At 56.5% G+C, this 19,509-nt stretch overlaps 1 protein-coding gene across 1 annotated transcript in view; it reads left to right on the top strand.

Annotated features, from left to right (window-relative positions):
* SDK1 (sidekick cell adhesion molecule 1) overlaps positions 1 to 19,509 on the top strand; it is a 724,823-nt gene that overhangs the window by 637,515 nt on the left and 67,799 nt on the right. The window contains exons 23-28 of the mRNA XM_069569592.1: positions 3,995 to 4,104; positions 5,009 to 5,159; positions 5,715 to 5,952; positions 11,320 to 11,435; positions 12,604 to 12,793; positions 14,641 to 14,739. Coding sequence (XP_069425693.1) covers positions 3,995 to 4,104; positions 5,009 to 5,159; positions 5,715 to 5,952; positions 11,320 to 11,435; positions 12,604 to 12,793; positions 14,641 to 14,739 — 904 coding nt within the window. The remainder of the gene's footprint in view (positions 1 to 3,994; positions 4,105 to 5,008; positions 5,160 to 5,714; positions 5,953 to 11,319; positions 11,436 to 12,603; positions 12,794 to 14,640; positions 14,740 to 19,509) is intronic.

The following is a 19,509-nucleotide window of genomic DNA, read 5'->3' as shown; positions in this document are numbered from 1 at the left end:
CAGGGCCCCCTCCACCTCTCCCCTCCCGGCCCACAGCTCAGCTTCACGTGCCCCCTCTGCACTTGCTGTCCCCTTGTGGACAAGGTTAATGCCTCTCCTCTGAGTAGCCATCGATCCCCGGCCCCCTGGGATGCTGAGCTCATCAGCGCTGCAGGCGGCTGGGGTGCTGGAGGTCCTGCCCGGTGGGCTGGTTTCCACCTGACTTCTCAGAGGCAGGGACTTCCCAGAGCAGGCAACTCGGCAACCCTGATGAAAAACCCACTCAGCAGGGGACCCCAGGCATTCAAAGGGCAGGCGGGTCTGAAGGAGCCCCGCCTCCCGGGGGTACCAAGTGCCTGCCAGGGTTGGGGACAGCAGCCCAGAGCCCTACCCAGAGGAGGCAGGAGACAGCGACTCCTGGGGCTTCAGCACAGGACGCAGGGCTCCCCGTGGATGCTCACGACTGCCCCCCGCCGAGCAGCATTTGAGATGTATGGCATCTCTGCTCTCGTCCTAAGTATTGCAAAGTGCTGTTTGTTAGCTTTAAAAGAAAAAGAAGCAAAAAAAAAAAAAGTCAAAACCTCAGCCTCCCCGTCGAGCTCTGATTGTTTTATCTTTAAAGAATTCCTCCGCATCCCCTGCCCAGCGCATCATTAGTGAGCGCCGGTTGCTTCTAGAACTCTCCTTCCTGGCGGTCTTGGAATCTAAGCTGAGAGCCTGAGGAACCGAGCAGGAAACACAGTCCTTGGCTCCTTGCGGAGAAGCACCCCCCTCTCTTTACTCCACATGTAAACCGCTTGTTACAGAAACTCGACCCCCCACCCCCCGAGGTCTGGAGCCCCAGTTACGTTCTCTGATCGTTAGTTTTGGAGCTCAGCGCCAGGCATCCCATCTCAACACTGATTTTGAAATCATGCACGTTTTTTTGTATTAACACAGTCATCCGTATGTTAATAAGCCGACCGGTCAGGCCCCGAGTTTGGGCTGGACCCCGGTGGCGGTGCTGGGGCTTCGGTGGTGAGCCAGACCCTGAACCCCCCTCAGGGGCTCATGGAACAAGGGGCAACAGAGGGGAAGACGCCTTGGGAAGGAGGCGGGAGGGGGGCGCACCCCGCGGGGACCCCGGACAGGGTGGGCGGACAGTGAGGACGCAGACTGCGTGGGAGGTGGCTTCTGCTGCGGCTTAGAGGCCCCGCTGCGGGGCCGCCGTGCCCGCACCCGTGGCCCGGGAACGCTGCGTGCCCCGAGCCGGAGGCAGGCCAGGGCGCTGTGAGTGAGCCCGCCCGAGTCCCCTCTGTCTGAAGGCCGCTGATGGCCTCTGACTCGCGCATCAGGGTCCGGCCCAGACGCTGCCAACTGAGGTGCAAAGCTGCAGAAACCACAGGCTTGGAGGTCGCTGCACGTCGCCCTTCTGACCAGCGTCACACCAGATGCGGCCTTCTCCTCGCAGCCCCCTGCCTCTCTAGGCTCCAGACCGCCCCTCGGGTGCTCTCCTCGAGCCCCGTACCGCCCGCCGCTCTCTCACCCGCGAGCACAGGGAACCTTTGCCTGGCGCCGATTCTGACTGAGCCTGGACATGACCAGCCGTGCGTCACAGAAGGTGCTGGAGGGCACGGAATTAGGGCATTGCCTTCTGTGGCCTGTTTCGGGGGTGGGGGGGTCCTGTTCACGGAGACATCTCGAAGGCCCGGATTCGGTCCAGATTCCAAGGACTTCATCCTGAAGGCCCAGTTTCTGTCCAGATTCCAAGGACGTTGCTGACTTCGTGGAGAAGAACAGAGGGCGGACGTGTTTTCAGAAGGTTCGGGTGTTGAGACTGTGTGATGCTGCTGAGTCACGACAGACGGGCCCACAGGGAGAACGGCCAACGGGTCCACGTGGCCGTGAAGCACCCACCTGAGCCCTGATGATGTGGCCTCCGTTCAAATCCAAGTCTTTTAAAAAAGAGCCGTAGATGAGGAGGGGAAATGTGACTTGGGTACCCCAGCCCTGCAGTCGTAGGTTACACTCTTCAGAACAAAAGCCCCACGGCCAACCTGCAGCACCTCCTGTGGGGTCACATGCTGAGGCCAGGGAGACCTGGGCCCCCGAGCGCCAGGCCCTGGACCCTGGCCACCCTCCTCCTGATGTCCCTGCCTGTCCAGCCGCTTGCTGCTTCGCTGCCCCCGAGCTCAGCGCCCACTCTGACATCCTGATCTTTTCCCCACCGTGCTCTTGGCTGGTCACTGCCTTTTGTACTTTTGATGTTTTCTCACTGAGGTGAAATTCGTGGCGAACATAAAGTTGACCATGTCAAAGTGTACTGTTCATGGATTGGTGCCTCCGATCCAGCCTCCACCCCCACCTGGGGCCGAAACGTTTCCAGGCTCCCCAGACGATGCCGTGCCCGCCTCCCCCGCCCTGGGCAGATGGTGCCCAGCCATCTGCTTTCTGCTCCTGCGGGTCCACCTGTCCTGGGTATTTTATGAGATGGGATCACGTGGCGTGTGGCCTGCGGGTCTGGTTCCTCTTGGCATCACGTCTTCAAGGCCCGCCTGCGGTGCGGCAGGGGTCAGTGCTCCGCCCCTTCCGCGGCCGGGCAGCATCGGTCCTGGGGCTGCACCCGCTTCCCCATCGACCATCGACGGGCACTTGTGTGCTTCCCCCCGGGGCTGCTGTGAGCAGAGCATCCGTGAACATGTGCACACAAAGGTTGGAGAGCCAGCTTGCACTTCTTCGGGGTATAGACCCAGAAGTGAGGTTGCTGGATCACGTGATGGTTCTGAGTTTAACTGCTGGAGGACATGCCAAGCCGTTTTGACGTTGTGAATGGAGAGGGTTTAGAGTTTTGTGTTTCGTTTCCCTGGGACTCAGGCCGCCCAGCCCCATGTTTGCTGTCCCCTCTGGTCTTGCCTGTCTCCAGTCCACCAAGGTCCTTCTAAACCCTCATGCCACCCCCCCGTGGCCACCTGCCAGCTTGGTTTCTCTGCAGACGTTGCAAGCGCATTTCCTGTGCTGTCCCTGAAGCCATCTGTGGGGTGTCGCCTGCACGGGCCCTGGCCAGCCCGCCTCAGCACTGTCTGCTTGGCCTGAGGCTCTCCGTGCCCACAGCCCTCCGTCTTCAGGTGTCCCCAGGCCCCTGACCCCCCAAGCCTGCACAGGCCCTGCACCTGCCTGGACGGCGTGCAGGGACCTACAGAGAACGCGGGGGCTTCCCTGGCAGGTGGTGACCAGTGCCCCCTGCCCGCACCATTGCTCTCTCGCAGGGTCAGGTCCATTGGTCCACAGGGCAGAGAGTGCAAGCGGGGCAGTCAGACCGGCTTGGGCAGAACTAGAAGCCGCTCGGACGAGGACGGGGATCAGGAGAGGTGTGGCTTGGGGTCAGGCTGGGTGGTCCTGGAAGGGCTGAAAATACCAGCTGGGCAGCTGACTAGATGGGACTTCACGGACAGGGAATAAAATCAGCAGGAGGCAGAATATCAGGCAGGACAAGGGGACAGGCGGGGTTCAGGACAGAAGATGTTGGGTCAGCTGTGCCCCAAGGCAGGCTTTACCACCTCAGCTAGTTCCCAGGGCAGCAGCGGGGTCCCCTGCACAAGAACTTCCAGAGGCTCAGCCAGCGGTGGCATCTTCGGCGTGCGTTCGGGCAGAAGGGGTCAGGCTGGAAGCAGGAGGCACGGTGGGGGAAACAGCTCTGGACCCTCTGCAGGGACTCCCAGCCACTCGGGCCCCGTGGGGCTGGGCAGGTCTTCTCTGCCGGATGGTCCCCTGTCCACAGGGATGAAGGACATGAAGGCAGGTCCCGTCCCGAGCCCTTGGTCTGAGTCCCCGGGGCCAGGTATGCCCAGGCCCTGACCGAGAGCTGGTGACTGAAACCCCCAGACCCAGTGGTGGGGACAGAGGGGGCCCCGCTCGGAGGCGCAGGTCGGGGGGTGGGGGGTGTGTGCTCACGGGACCGAACGCCCCCCGTGTGAGGGGTTGGCCAGCGGCCTCAGCCCCATGCAGTCCAGCGGGTCCCAGGCCCTCTGTCCTGCAGGTTGGAGCAGTCGGGGACGAGGAGGAGTGGGTCACCCTCTGCGAGGAGGAGAACGAGCCGGATGCCCAGATGCTGGAGATCCCGGACCTCACGCCCTACACTCACTACCGGTGAGAGCTGCCTGCCGGGGCCCTCTGTCCGCAGCGGTGAAACCCAGCTGCACGCATGCGAGCGAGATGCTTCCAGCTGCCGTAGCGGTAAACTGAGCTTCTCCGGCCACCAGATGCTGTCTGTTGAGTGTCATTCCCAGAGGGACTGTCCCTGCTGCCAGGCCAGCAGCGGCCCTCCCACCGGCTTCGCTGGCTGGGCAGCCAGCAGGCATGGCTGGTGTAGCAGGCTCGGCAGCCAAGGTTGGAGATGCAGATCTTTTTATTTTCTTCGCAGAACTCCACCTCTGGGGCTGTTAGGGTGCCGCGTGTGTGAAGAGCAGACGTCTTTGAAACACCTTCTGCCTCACCCTCCCTGGGTCCCGGAGGCATGGGTTTCACTAATCAAGCATTTAATGTGCCATTTAACCTTTGCCTCTTGACCCTGAAACTTATCCAGGCAGTAAATCCTTGGCCCAAACAAAGGGCGGAGTGATGGCTGCTTGAGATGCTGTGACTTCCCGTAAGACTGAGGGAAGAGATAGGATTTCCAGTTATCTCAGATGCTGGGTGTGATAGCGTCAGTGTCCTGCCAGGATGGACGCTCTTCATATGACCGGAGAACAAAAGACTCAGAATGACTAATTCAGGGAGTAAAAGGGGAAATTACATCTTTGTGAAGAACACTGTTTCAATATAATACCAAAGTGAGGGTTTGGGGTTTTTTTAAAAAAACCTAATGAGAGGTGCTATTGAACCTAAGCTCATTTTAACATCCTTCCTAAGTTTAGAGCAGATGAATCAAGATTCACTTGTTTTTAGGGGAAAACATTCAGCCTAAAATGAGCTGCCGAGGTCCATGTTGTGCCGTGTGAAACTGGTGTGGGGTTTTGTTTCCTTCCATCTCCCGCGTCCCCTCTCCGTGCAGGTTCCGAATGAGGCAGGTGAACGTCGTCGGCGCCGGCCCCTTCAGTCAGTCCTCCCGGGTCATCCAGACGCTGCAGGCCCCCCCGGACGTGGCCCCCACCAGCATCACCGTCCGCACTGCCAGCGAGACTAGCCTGCGGCTCCGCTGGGTGGTGAGTCGGGGTGTGGTGCTGTGGGGAGCCCGGAGCTTAGTTGTTGCTTCCTCCTGCCTTCGTCCAGGTCAAAGCTAATCTCGTCATTAAACCAAGAAGTAGTACGCTCTACAATTAGTGTTGGATCTCAGACCATCCCCAGCTGTCTTAATTAGTAGCGTTACACAGTGGCTTCTTGGAACCAAGACATATTCTTTAGGGAAGAAAGTCGACCATCCCGTGGGCTCGACCTATATAAGTCCTTAAGCTCGGTCGACATGGAACGGGTCCGAAGTATTTGTAAGAGAGCCAGCTTGATATTGAATCAGAACATTTGCTCACAAAATTAAGCTACAATATATTAAAAGAAATTAAGTCCAGCTAAAATTACTGACAAGGCTTCCTGTAATTAACAGAAGAAAAGTTTCAGGGAAAAGTAAAAAAGAAAAAGTCCAAGAACATTCACTCCAGTGTAGCTTTTCCATGAACTTGGCCCCATAACGCAGGCTGGTGCTTGGGTACCCTCATGGGGGTGGTTCCGAGAGGGGCTCACCACAGACTGTTGTCCGCTTCCAGCCACTGCCAGACTCTCAGTACAACGGGAACCCCGAGTCCGTGGGCTACAGGGTCAAGTGGTGGTGCCCGGACCTGCCCTCTGTGGTGCAGACCCAAGTCATCAGTGACCGGCTGGAGCGGGAGTTCACGGTCGAGGGGCTGGAGGAGTGGACCGAGTACGCGCTGCAGATGCAGGCCTTCAATGCCATCGGCGCCGGGCCCTGGAGCGCGGCCGTGCGGGGCCGGACCCGGGAGTCGGGTGAGTCGGGGCCCCGGGCCCTCCCATGTCTCCTGCAGGAGGAGCTGAGCGGGCCCAGGCTCTTGGCATCTCACTGGCTCACCCTTAGCCCGCCCCACGCCCCCTACCGCATCTTTCCTGAGGAATTAGGTCAGCCTGCCTCAGAGCCCATGACGCTGCTTTGCGTTTGATGGTGGATTCTCCCAGGGGCTGGACTTGCCTTGCTGTCTTTAATTAGGGGTGATTTTCGCCACCAGCGATTGGAAGTAGGAGCGTTCGGAGACTCTGATGGGATCTTTGTGGCGCACGGTGTTCAGGAATTCCTCCCGACAAAGTTGTGCATGTGGTGTGTCGAGACAGCTTCCCCTGCCCCAGAAAATAGACCCTCAAAAATTCTGTTGCTTTTTCACAACGGGAGTTTCTCTTTACAGCGTAAGGTGGGTGTGCCTGTCAATGAGTCCATGGGGTGATTTGAGGACCCAGGCTCTGCCGTCCTGTAGACGAGCTGCCGTCTGCATGCAGTGGCCAGAGGGTCCAGATGAGCAAAGGCTGGGCACCTCTGCCTCTTGACACCTGCCCGGAGACGGCTCACAACCCTTTGCTTACTGCCAGAAAGGGAGGAGAGCTTCCAGAGGTCGCTGGGCAGATGCTCATCTTCTAGGTTCCACGGCCAGACTGGTCAACAGCAGTTTGCAGGACCCTTGCTGGCCTGGTTTGAGCTTGTAGAAACTCAGAAAAGAGTGTTGCTGACACTCTTTAAAGACACACAAACCAGCTCTTTCCGAGGGTCTGAAATAGTGAGGTTTTCTCCTGAACAGAAAGACCATCTCTGCTCTTCAGCTCACCCCCACCCATGCTGCTCAGCCCTTGATGCACCAGGGAACTGCTTACCCTAGACCACGTGGGCTGTTAGAAGTCATGCTCTGAATACCTTCCTGACCTCCACCCAAGAGGGCTGAGAAAAAGGTGTAAAGTCTTGGGTTAGATGTCACGCTCAGAATACCTTCCTGACCTCCACCCAAGAAGGCTGAGACGAAGGTGGGAAGTCTGAAACAGGAAACCAGCTGCCTCAGGACTTCGCTATTTCCTCAGAGGCTTCCTGAGCCTAGGGCAAGTCCTGTCTTCTTCATGTCTTATGTTGTATACCTTAATTTTACACAGTGTTAAATACAAATCATATGTAACGTTGACTTGTTTATGTAACATTGATTCTAAAGCTAGAAATAAATTTTCAGGTCTTTCATTATTAAAAGAAAGCATTAAAACTCTAAGTAGAGATTAAAATACCATTTAAAACAGTATTTCTTAGGGAAAAAAAATAAAACACAACCATTCAGTAAAACACAATGATTGAGGTAATAAGTAGGTTAGACACTGCGAAAGAGAGAATTGCCAACTGGAAGCTGAAAATGAGTGAAAATCTCAAAATACAGCACAGAGACATTGACGCTGAAAGTATGATAGAGAAGTTAGAAGACATAAAGACTAGACTGAGAAGGTCCAATATACATTCAGTAAGATTCAGAAAGGATGGGGGGCAGGGGCAGGGAAATGAGAGGGAGGAAACACATAGAGATTATGGCTGAGAAATTACAGAATTGAGGTAAGACACTGTGTATCAGACTGAAGACATGAATCCTGAATAGAAAAAATAGAAATATATCTGCACCAGATTGCACTGCCCTTCAACTGCAAAATACCAGAGCCAAAGAGAAAATCTTAGAAACATTTGGACCCAGGACCTCTCACCTGCAAAGACCATTTGAAACCAGCTTCTCGAGAACAACAGCGGGCAGAAGACAATGGAGTAATAATCTTGAAGGAACTGAAAGAAAGTAACTGTCAGCCTCAAGCTCCGCACTTAGCCACAGACTTTTGTTCAGAAAACAACAATGAAATATCACGTGAAGGTGAAGAAAGTGAAATTTTAAATGGAAAGTAATATTTTGGGATAAGTTTTCAAAGAACACTCAACAAAGACAACCAAGGGCAAAATGACTGCCTTGAGAGTATCTTTTTGTAAAAATCTTTCTAGCTGCTAAAAAGCCATCCTTACTGTGGTCAGACAGAGGATGAGATGGTTGGATGGTGTCACCAGCTCAATGGACATGAGTTTGAGCAAACTCCAGGAGATAGTGGAGGACAGGGGCACCTGTCTATGGGGTCACAGAGAGTCAGACACGACTTAGCAACTGAACAACAACAACAAAAAAAAACCAGTGGTCAGAGGTCATTACTGCATTTGCTGAAGAGGGTGAAGGGGTCTCCAGGGCACGCTGGTGGAGAGTCAGCTGCTGATGGAGTCAGACAGGGTCGGAGGGAACTGGAAGGAGAGGAAGCCTGCAGATCCTGGAACACGCAGCGCCTCCACGATGAGAGCTGTATGTCCGTGCTTTAAGAAGCTCAGCACACAGACGTGCTGAAAGCCAGCCGTGGAAGCACCACGCAGAACTTCTCAAACCACATTTACATGAAGAGTCCGGTTTTGACGTGCACTTGAGCTGGTTTCATGACATCTTATGATGTATTATAAGGGTAAATGAGGCCCTTAAAATCAAAGACACTACATGAGGCACAGCTGGTGCTAAGAGGGAAGGAGCCCTGCAGAGGGGAGAGAAGAAAAGAAGGCAATGCATGTTAAAAGGCACTCTTTTTAATGAAAGGGGAGTTTCTAGGACTGTCTCAAAATTCAAGACACCAGGTTAGGAAGGAGTTGAATCTCCCTCAATTTACGTAATGTGCAAGATTTTTTTCCTAAATCTCAAGAACATAAATATTTTGTAACTAAATGGCAGTTTTCCCTGGTGAGACTCGAATGGGCTGAAATTTTCATCGTGAACACTACCGTTTGCTCAGCCTGTCTCCTCATTGGGAACCCAACTGCGTTCTGGGCACCGAGGCTGGGCTGCCACAAATGCCCAGTTGCCCTCGCTCTCTGGGGACATGGCTGGCCTGCCAGTGTGTGGAGGCACATGTTACCTCGTCTTAGGAGGTCATCTGTTACGTGTAGGTCTACATGAGAACTGGGCACTTGCGGTCTCCACAAGGAACCACAGGAGACAGTTAAGGATTGAGAGGTGGCCAGTTTGCGTTGCTATGACGATGGCCTCTCTCTTTGCAGAGAGACGGAAATTTAGAACTTAACGCTAGTGTCTGGGTACAGTATACTTGCTCCTCTCACCTGGTTCTAAATAAAGTGGAAAATGAAGTCGGAAAATTGTAGGCTTACCTTCTCTTTGAATGATAAGTGACACCTTTAATTCACAACTGATGCAAGGTGCCAGCTTCTCGCTCAGTTGTTTTTTTTTTAATAAAATAAGCATATGTGTCAGCAATGTCCTGGTAACCGCCTTGGAAGTTACAACACTGAGGGGGAGCCCCTGATGGGTGGAGGACACGAGTGGCACCCTGGGAGCCCCTGCAGAAGGCGGGGCCTCGGAGTGGTGTGTGCGGCCGGCCTGCTCCCTTCAGGGGGCTGAGTCCACCAGAAGCCAGGAGGATTCTCACCCTGGGACACAAATCTGCTCAAGTGAATTACGGTGTTTTGTTGAATGACTGAATGATGGAATGAATGACCCTCTACTGACGTAGTTGGGAAGAAAAAGTTAATCAACCAGGTGAGCTGGCCAGTGTCTTCTCTCCAGAACTGTCAGGAAGGAAGACCCCTGTGCTCGGGACAGACAGGCACCAACAGCGGCGTGTGTGTGTTGTGGGGGCATCAGCCAACCCACATGGCAGCCAGTTCACACCTGTGCTCCAAGGCCTGTCAGTCAGCCTCGTCGGTCAGGCTCCGAGGCCCGTCAGTCAGCCTCGTCGGTCAGGCTCCGAGGCCCGTCAGTCAGCCTTGCAAGTGGACAAGGGGTGGGGGATTCCCGCCCCCCAGGCGGTCAGGCCAGGGAAGCTGTCCTTCCAGGCCCAGCACTCCCAGCAAGTGCCCCTGCAAGGTCCGGCCTGCCGCTGGGCCCTCTTTGGCCCCCCTGCCTCCATCCCAATCCTGCCGCTTGTGGAGCAGCCGGGACCAGCTGGCCAACGATGGAGAGCGTCTGCTCCAGGGCCTGCACAAGTCCTGTCATTCTTTTCTTAAAGACTTCGTTACAGCAGCCCCTCATTTCCTGGGGCTGCTGTAATCACGTGCCCCAGAGTGGTGGCTTCAAACACAGAAATGTATTCTCTCGAGGCTCTGAAGGCCAAAAGGTGGAGAAAGGGGTGTGAGCAGAGCTGAGCTCCCTCTGGAGGTGCTGGGAGGGGCGGCCCTTCCCCTTCCCAGCTTCTGGAAGCTCCTCAGCTGTGGCAGTACAAACCCAGTCCTGCCAGGGGTCGGCAGTCTCCCCGCGTGCACGTCCGTCTCTTCTCACAGGGATGCCAGTCCTGCTGGAGTAGAGACCGCCTCACCCCCATGTGACCTCGTCTGACCCATTACATCCACAGGGACCATATTTCCCAATAAGGTCACATTCTGGGCCCAGAGGGTCAGGACTCAGCACCGGAACTTGAAGGGACACAGTTCAACCCACAGCAAAGACCACATGGCTTTGGTATAGAAGCTCTAGGAAGCAGAGCTGGGGGGCAGTGTTGCTGTGCAAACACAGGTTACTTTCTGTCTTCAGACTGACTGCAGAGGGGCCTTCACAATGGCTGAGCAGAAAGAAGGGAGTGCTTACGTATGAGGGAGGGAGGGAGGGAGTGTGGGGGTGGACGAGTGAGTGAGTGAGTTCGTGACAGAGGACGTGAAGGAAAGAATGGGTGGATGAGGGAATGGATGGGTGGGTGGAGGGGTGAGCCAGTCGGCCGGCTGGTCCTGGGGGTGGTCACTGAGAAGGTGTCGCAGCCCCATCCCGTGTTCTGTGCCCGTGAGTTTCGTGAACTTGGCATGTTCTCCTTTTCGACCGTGGAGGTGCTGGGGGTGCTGACACTCCCTTTGGTCGGTGCCTGTCGCCCCCTCCCCGCAGAGGCACACCATGTGAGTCTCCCCTGCTCCCACCCCGGGTGCCAATCATAACCTCCCCTCCGCCCCTCCCCGCCTGCCTGTCCCCCACAAAGTCCGCATTTAGAGAGGTCCGTGAACTGTGTCTGAACGTGAGGATTCCATCTGAGATAAAAGCCACAGTTCTCACCAGTTAATATAAGAATGAGACAAGCTTATTTTCTCTCTGGGTGGACTCGGGTAACATGGAGCTCCTAAATACCCAGGATTTATGGAATTTGTTGCTAATATTAAGGAGATTTACATTTCCGTGATACCCCTGCAGGTTTAATCTGATCACTGCAAAAATGCTCAGAGTGCATTGCTATTTCAAGGACAACTTGATTAGAAGGGTAAAAATTAGACCTTTATTTGTAGAAGCCTTTAGACTTCCGGAGCCAATCTCTTTAACTCATTCCTTGCAGTTCCTTCAGCCGCCCCTGAAAACGTGTCAGCCGAGGCCGTCAGCTCCACCCAGATCTTACTGACATGGGCCTCGGTCCCCGAACAGGACCAAAACGGGCTCATCCTAGGCTACAAGGTACGTGCCCAGGTGACCTTCCCCGCCTGCCTCCCCGGCCCGCGAGCGCGCGTGGCCCGTGCAGCACTGGCTGTGGCCTGTTTCCTGGACTTCACCGCCCTCCTCTCGTCTCCCTCATCACCGTCTGTGGGGAGGGTCGCTCCACCCTCGTCACGCGGGCCCACACAAGGCGCTCTGAGCCCGTGTCCTCCCCCTAAGATGGGCGGAACGGCGGCTGCTCCCTCCAGTCGATGGCGGCTGATTTTGTAAAATGCCAAGGGCATGTCCAGAGGCCCCGGCACACGCGTCTGCAGGTGTCACCACCGCCCGTGTCCGTCCTGGGTGCTGCCTCGGCGTCGAGGCGTGGACGCCTCCCGGCTTCTCTGGGAGACCTTTCTGGGCCAGCCCCTCAGAACCCCCCTGTTCTGCTCCGTCCGCCCCCCAGCAGCAGGACGGGCCTGCCTGGTTTGGCCGTGAGGCTGCGCGTGTCCAGTGCGCTACGGCCCTCTCCTGGGCCGCCCGTCTTCAGGATCCCGTTCTCGGCTCCCTCCCGTGCTCACGCCCCGCCTCCCCGGGGCATCCTGATCGCTCCCTTCTGGCCCGTTTGGACGCAGTGCCCACAGCCCCACGTGGCCGTGCACAGCCCTCCCTCCCGACCCCTGCCCTTCACAGCTTTCCAGCCGCTGCTCCTGCGGGCCAGCTCCCAGGGGGCGAGCTTTGGGAGTGAGGAGCCGGTGGGCCGTGGAGGGGCCGTCTCAGCGCGGCCGCATCTGCAGTGAGGGCAGTGAACGGCCCCGGGGCGGGGTCTCGGGTTTGGGGGTCCCCAGGTCCTCCGAGGCAGGAGGCCCGCCTCCTAAGGACCATGTAGCCAAGTGGCCGCCAGCTCCTTTTACAAGAACAGGATGTCTCTGTGCTCATGTCGAGCCTTGGTTTTAGGGGCTGCCACTGGGGACCTCAAATCCTGTCAATTACAGCGAGCATCTGGCTCGCCCAGCCGGCCAAGGGCTGGCTCACCGCTGCAGCCACCTTCCAGTCTCCAGGAAATTGCTGCACTTCCCTCCTTCCCCCAAAACGCCAGCGGTTAGGAATTAGATCCCCACGCCCTCAACTGGCTGCCCTGGGGGAGGAGCCCCCCAGGCCCCTCCTCACACACTGCCTCCCCTCCCTGCCCTTGTGTGTCGCCACTCAGATCCTGTTCCGGGCCAAAGACCTGGACCCCGAGCCCCGGAGCCACGTGGTACGCGGGAACCACACGCAGTCGGCGCTCCTGGCGGGCCTGGGCAAGTTCGTGCTCTACGAGCTCCAGGTGCTGGCCTTCACCCGCATCGGGAACGGGGTCCCCAGCGCGCCCCCCATCCTGGAACGCACCAAAGACGACGGTACGTCCGGGCCATGCCTCCGCCCACCCCCCAGGTTTGCTGTCCCTATCCACACCCTTGGGACGGTGGTCATCTTCAACTTAATTTTCAAAACACTCCTCCCCTTGGTTCAGCAGAGGAAAATGAAGCAAAGTTGTTTTCTGACCACAGAGCGCCCCTACGGCCAGTTTCAGCCACAGTGAGTGTTTACAGGTTGGGGGTGAGCCTGAAAAGCCAGATAGATAGGCCAGGCCAGGACACCTCAGGCCGCTCCTGGTGGCGTCGGCACAAAGCTGCCGAGAAGCCCTAGGTTCCCTGGGGTGGCCCACTCTCATTTGCATATGATTATTACAAGCCCCCTCAGAGGGCATGTTTGAGGGGCTGGGGTGCCCAGGTTCCCAACCCCAGAAACAAATACCTCTTGATGGTTGTCTAAACCCTCAGGCGTGTTTCTCCACCTTGCAGGTGTCAGCCGCCCAAGGTTAGCTCATGCACACAATCTTTGTTAACCAGACTGCGGCAAATAATCTCCCCTCAAAAAAACCCAGGCTCAGATTCAGCTGGAAGTGAGACACCAGAGGTTTTCTTCAGTCTTTTTATTGAGGAAATTAAATCAGCCCAGAATGCGCTCAGGGAGGGAGCTGGGACTCGCCTGGGTCAGAGGAGGTGGTGCCTCAAGCATCGTCCTTCCTCAGGGGGCTGGTCTCAGGGCAGCCAGGGTCTGAAAGGGACCCTGTGACCTGAAGGCCATGTCTTTGCAAAACTGCATGTGGTGTCCAGGACCAACCCAATGAACAGTAACAGGGGTGTTTAGTAACAGTTCCTCAAACTTGGGAGGGTATTCTTCCCAAAGCACAGGCAGGGGAGTCATGGGCTGACATCTGTTTTCTGCCACAATCGTGATATAAACTTGTTTCTCCTTCCCCTCATTTCATCACGATGCAAGCGATCACCCTTGGGGACAGTGAGGGGCAGAAGCCACGGAAGACAGACCAGACATGAGTTTCCCATTTGTGAGTCGATCCTGGCATGTGAGCCCGTGGTCTCCTTCCATTTACTTCACCCAAACACAGGGGTCAGAGCACAAGTTCATAATTTAAAACACCGTTCTCAGCTGAGTAGCTCGAGGCAAAATTCCGCAGCCCTGGAATGGCTGTAGCACACGTCATTTTCTCTCTGTACTGATTGCTCCATGCCTGTTGCCTCTTACCTGGGAAGAGCCAGTTCTTAAGTTCCAACGAGAAGTTCCCACGCTGGCCACACATTTACTAGCTTGCCCATTTAAGTAAATATATTTCGCAGTGTCTATGACCCTATTAGTCAGCGGTGCCTGCATACATAGCTAGTTTTTGAATTACTGGTGCACCCAACCATGAAGAAGAACTATTATATTCATTTGTGGACATCGCCTCTTGGTTTTCTGGGACGATGCAGGAGAGGGCTCGTGTGTCTGAGAGAAAGGCCATTGTTGTAGCCATGTTATTTGGTCAGTCACTGTAATCTCCATTGGAAGTTGGGAGCGACATGCAGCCACCTTCTTCACCTTTCATCTGCTGTGTGGACGTCCAGACTGGGAGAGGAATCAGCTCAGATTGGCGAGGTCTCTGCTCTGACTTGACGTACCCTGTACCATGCTACTTAGCGGCTGCAGTGGCCAGCTTTCGACAACACTCAGGACTCCCAGCCTGATTCATGAGCGCTACAAAAGTCACCTTCCCAAAACTCAGAGTGATTCACCCGTGAGCAGTGTTGTCAGCAGTCGCGACTGTCCTCGGCCGGCCCGGAGGACCCTGCAAAACCCCGCCATGTACCCATGTGACATCCCCAGCGGGGCCTGATTCTCGGGTCTTTTATCTTTTCCCCTTCAGCCCCAGGCCCGCCCGTGAGGCTCGTGTTCCCGGAGGTGAGGCTCACGTCTGTGCGGATCGTGTGGCAGCCTCCAGAGGAGCCCAACGGCATTATTCTAGGTAAGGGAGCAGCGGGGACCACAGCTCAGAGAGAAATGACAATTAGATTGATTTCATCCATTTTTATTAGATGTCTAAAAGGTTAAAAAAAAAAAAAAAAGTCCCATCCACAGCAGCCCAGCATGTTCTGAGCCAAGAAACCACAGCCCTGTGTCTCCCGCTCAAAGGGGTTCTTCGCAGAATGAAATTTACATTTTGTTCACCCAGAATCTCTCTGTTCACGGTACCGTCTGTAATTGACCTTCCCTTTGCTTAGAAATAACCCAGTTATTTTGACGTGTGTTTGGAAAACAGCAGGCTGGCTTTTCACAGAAGATTCCCATGCGGGCCTTGCTCCAAGGTCCCAGAAGTGTCTCTCTGCTGCTACAGGGCCTGCACCTAATCCTTCGAGGAAGTTTCCCAAGTGAACTGTGTGCTTGGGTCCCAGGGAAGTGGTTTGCTTTGAGCTTGGCATTCAGAGGGCCAGCTCTGATAACTTTGATGAAGAGTCTTAATTTGCCCCAGTTTTCCCAAAGGCAGCAAGGTTTATTTTTAAAGGTCATCAGTCCGTTGATTTGTTCACCCTTTCCCTGTGACAAATCAGGAGCCTCGGATGTGCCAGGCCTCATGTGCGGGAGGGGGGGGGGGGGAGGGGAGAGAGGGAAAGATGAGAGGGGGGAGGGGAAAGAGAGGGGGTGTAAGGAGTGAGTAGATGCTGGCGGGGCCGGTCCTCGAGAGGAGATCCCAGGGACACGACTGCGTGGTCTCGATGTGGGGTGCGCGTGCGCGCTCGGTCACCCATTGGTGTCTGCAGCCCGCCAGGCTCCTCGGTCCATGGGATTCTCCAGGCAAGAATACCGGCGTGGGTTGCCATTTCCTCCTCCAGGGGATCTTCCCAACCCACGGACTGAACCTGCCTGTCCTGCATCTCGTGCTTTGGCAGGCAGGTTCTTTACCCTGAGCCACCCGGGCAGCCCTCCATGCGGGGAGGTTCTGCAGAATGCCCTGCAGGGCAGCGTCTCCTGGATCAGGGGCTCAGGGCTGGACAGTGTTTTCAGCCTGGAGCTTGAGGATGAGTGTTGGTAAACAAAATATTGGGTCTGCTCGCCCGCAGGCAGTAAGGCCAGTCTCCTGACACCGGGCCGTGGAGAAGGCGAGTGCAGCACTTACTGCCGGGCAACGAGCGCGGCATCAGGGCAGCTGACGCTCAGAACGCCCCAGCTCCCCAGTGGGTTTCAGCCGGGTGGGGGTGTGGTCAGCGTGCGCTGTACTGTGGCTGGCAGACGGCGAGGTGACAGGTGGGGTCACAGGTTAGCCCAGCACGCCTCAGGCTCCGCACACCTGGGGGCTGTGTGCTCAAGGTCATTCAGTCATCCAGCAGTTACGGCCTCCCCTGCGGTGGGGGTCTCAGCATCTGTGGAAGGACTGAGGGACGGCACACACTGTTCCCGGGTGCTTCAGAGAGGTACCCCAACACAGGACACGCGGAGGGGGCTGTCCCAGGAAGACCCAGAGAGTCTGCTCCGTCACGCGGTGGTCTTGAACTGAACGCTGCCTTCCACCTGAGGGAGCATAAACATCCCTGAGGGGTGTGGGCTGGCCAGGCTGCAAACCGCTGGGAAGGCGTCGAGTGCAGGAGGGGCCAGTGGCCCAGACCTTCCCACCTGGGCCTTCGAGGGCCCGGTGTGTCCCCCGGGGCCAGGCTGGCCCTGAAGTACGGTCCTTCCTCCTCCTCGCCCACCACAGACGCCAAGCACATCTGCTCAGGTGATTTGACAATCACACCCTAAACCCAAATGGCAGTAAGATGTGCCACTTAACACCTGCTCTCCAGGTGAGGACGGTAAGATCTTGTTTGAAAAAGGGTTTCACTTCATTAAAAAAAAGTTTGAAAATCTGTGCCAAGGGAATCCCCCAAGGACCCTGAGCAGCTGAGGGGTGTGATCAGCTTTGTCTTCTGGGTAATACCCGGCCGCCGTGAAAGGACGAGCAGCGAGGCAGGTCCTTGCTGAGCCCCGGCTTCATCACGACGGGCCCGGGCTCTCTCGCTGCCTGCACAGCTCGGCCCTGGCCTCTGTGGCCCCGGCAGCCGCTGCTGTGTGTGAGGACAGCGCCTCTGAGCCAGGCGACCGAGGACCTGCACGTTCTGGCCACTAAAACCACGACCATCATCGAGGAGCCTCTGTTGCTGTGTTCATTTCAGACCGTGTGCAGCTGAGAGGCCCTGCCCGGCTGCTCTCAGGCCCTGGGGCGGGAGTGGTCATGGAGCTGACGAGGCTCCCGAGGTGCCCCGAGCCCGCATGTGGGCAGGGCTGCCCTCCTCTCTACAGCCTGTCATGGAAGCAGCAGGACAAACCGTCTGATCACCGCCCACTCCCCGGGGGGGAGCGCCAGCATGCTGCGGAACAAGATGCACGTTTGGAGCAGAGATATGAAGTCCCCCCACCCGGCCCCCCCGGGGGTCCCCCACACACACACACACACCACCTCTGCTGAGACCCAGTGGTCCCGGTTCTGTGATCATCTCCACTGTCTCCGCAGCCCTCCCGGGCCAATGCAAGCCGGTTCTGACAGCAGCGCTTCGTGGGAGTGGGCAGAGGAAGGCCTGCCCTCCCCTGTGTCCGCATACACAGACACATGCTCTGCTTTGTGACCGTGACTTTGAGCTGCTTCTCCCAGGACTTCCCTGAAAGCCCAGCAGGGCTCCAGCCTCAGCCAGCACTGGCGGTGACCCTTCCCGAGTCCCCTGCCAGGAAGGACCCCCATCACCCCCGGGTGCCGCTCCTCCTCTGAGAACCACATCAGAGGGCGCCTTCGCCTGCTGCCTCCCCTCCCCACCCGCCTGAACCGGGCTCTTCTCCTCTTGGCTCCCAAAGCTCCTGCGCCCACAGTCACCACACGAATTTCCCGTCCATAGAAGCTCAGCGGCTCACTTTAGAATCATGTCCCCCACTTTTACTGGTCTTTAACTTTTTCTGATCATGAAAGCAACATGTACAATGATAATTCAGACCACAATGCAGATAATTTAGATACCATTTCACAGTCCTCAGACTTAGGAAGTTCTCAGAAGGTCTGATGGTCCCCAGGAGAGGTGAGGAGGCGGGGAGAAGCCTCACACGCTCTCCCTGGGAGCGCAAGCGCAGCTGAGGAGGGGACAACCAGGGCGGGTGCGCCCCAACCCAGACCCCCCCCCCCCCGGCCTTAACGCTGAGAAACCCTCCCTCCTGTTCACAGGACCAAACACACAAAGAGAGTCACGGCAGACTGCTCTAAATAACACGAAATTTAGAAAAGAGGCAACTAGAAACAACCCAAATGTCCATCAGTGAGGCAGTGAGAAGGCAAACCGTGGGCTGTTCGCACAGAGAAATTATAGAGACCGTTAAAGTAACAGACGCGTGCTCCAGGAAGTGCCACCGAAAAGCCTCACAAACATCTGTTGCAGGAAAAACAAGTTGCAAAAGCATCCACACGACCCGAAGACGTCTCTGCACACTTGAAAACTTGCAGACACGACCAGTTGTCATCTATGGGTACTCCCCTGTGGAGAAGCTGAAGCTCCAGTACCTGATGGCTCACTGGGAAAGACCCTGAAGCTGGGAAAGGTTCAAGGCAAAAGGAGAAGAGGGCAGCAGAGGATGAGATGGTTGGACAGCATCACCAATTCAACAGACATGAACTTGGGCAGGCTCCGGGAGATGGAGAGGGACAGGGAGGCCTGGCACGCTGCAATCCACGCAGAGTGGGACATGACTGAGCAGCTGAAAAACAGCAACTTCAAAGTCACGAAAGCCGCTTGCGGGCAGGCCGTGGTGGCCGGGGTTCAGAGCCCACCAGGGCCCCTCTGCTCCTGCTCCAGAGTGACTGGCCTCCCCTCCCCTTTGTGTCCCTCTCCCAGATTCTCAGTAAGGCGGCCTGAGGTCCAGTCTCAGGCGTTGCATACAGCCTGGGCAGGGGGCAGGGGGTGGTTGTAACTCAGCGGCCCCTCTGCTTGGTGCCCAGGAGTCACTTAATCCCTCTGCGCCAGGCTGCCCACCTCAGGGGGACCGGTGATCAGGCCTCCCAGGCATTGTTTAGGGCGCCGAAAACCCAGAACAGCCAGTGCCGGACAGCACCATCTGGGCGCCGCGGGCCTTCGGCGCCTCCTCCCTGCTCTTGGACCAGAGAGGCCCTCCGAGTCGCTGTGTGTCTGCACTCGGCATTTCTCTGCGTCCATCCCAGGCGAGTTGCCTGACTTCATTCTCCATCACCCTGGTGGCTCCAACGGAAGGTTCCTGCTGAGAGGCAGCTTGCGGCCAGGTTACAAGACGCCCCCGAGGTGCTGAGAAGTCTGGCCGTAGATCTCTAGTCCCTGGCGGTCCTTGAAAATCACAAAACCCCAGGTCAGGAGGGGGTCGGACTCCAAGGCTGCGTAACACAGCTCGCCACCTCCCCCAGCGCCCTCCAGGGCTCTGAGGCATGTAGTGGTAATTGTAACAAACGTTGTCTGGGTAACCTGTCACCCAGATATTATTACCGCCAGTGCACCGAATTGTAGATGCTGCGGAAAGACGGGAAAACAATTTCTAAAGATTCAGATTGGTGTTCAGGGGGGAGAAAGGAAAACATCTTTTTGCGAGACTCGCTTACGTCCAGGGACCGGTGGCGTGGCCTTCTGAGCACGTAAACACCTCTGTGGCGAGAGCTTTTGTAATCTGTATCAAAACATGTTCTTTCATTTCCGAAAGAGATTAACAGCGTGAAATACTGGAGGCGCCTACAGGGAGAAACACTTGCTTATTTGCGTAA

Source organism: Ovis canadensis, chromosome 24, assembly GCF_042477335.2.
Source record: "Ovis canadensis isolate MfBH-ARS-UI-01 breed Bighorn chromosome 24, ARS-UI_OviCan_v2, whole genome shotgun sequence".
Lineage (NCBI taxonomy): Eukaryota > Metazoa > Chordata > Mammalia > Artiodactyla > Bovidae > Ovis > Ovis canadensis.
Note: the sequence above shows the minus strand (reverse complement) of the source record. Positions and strands in the feature narration are given on the sequence as shown.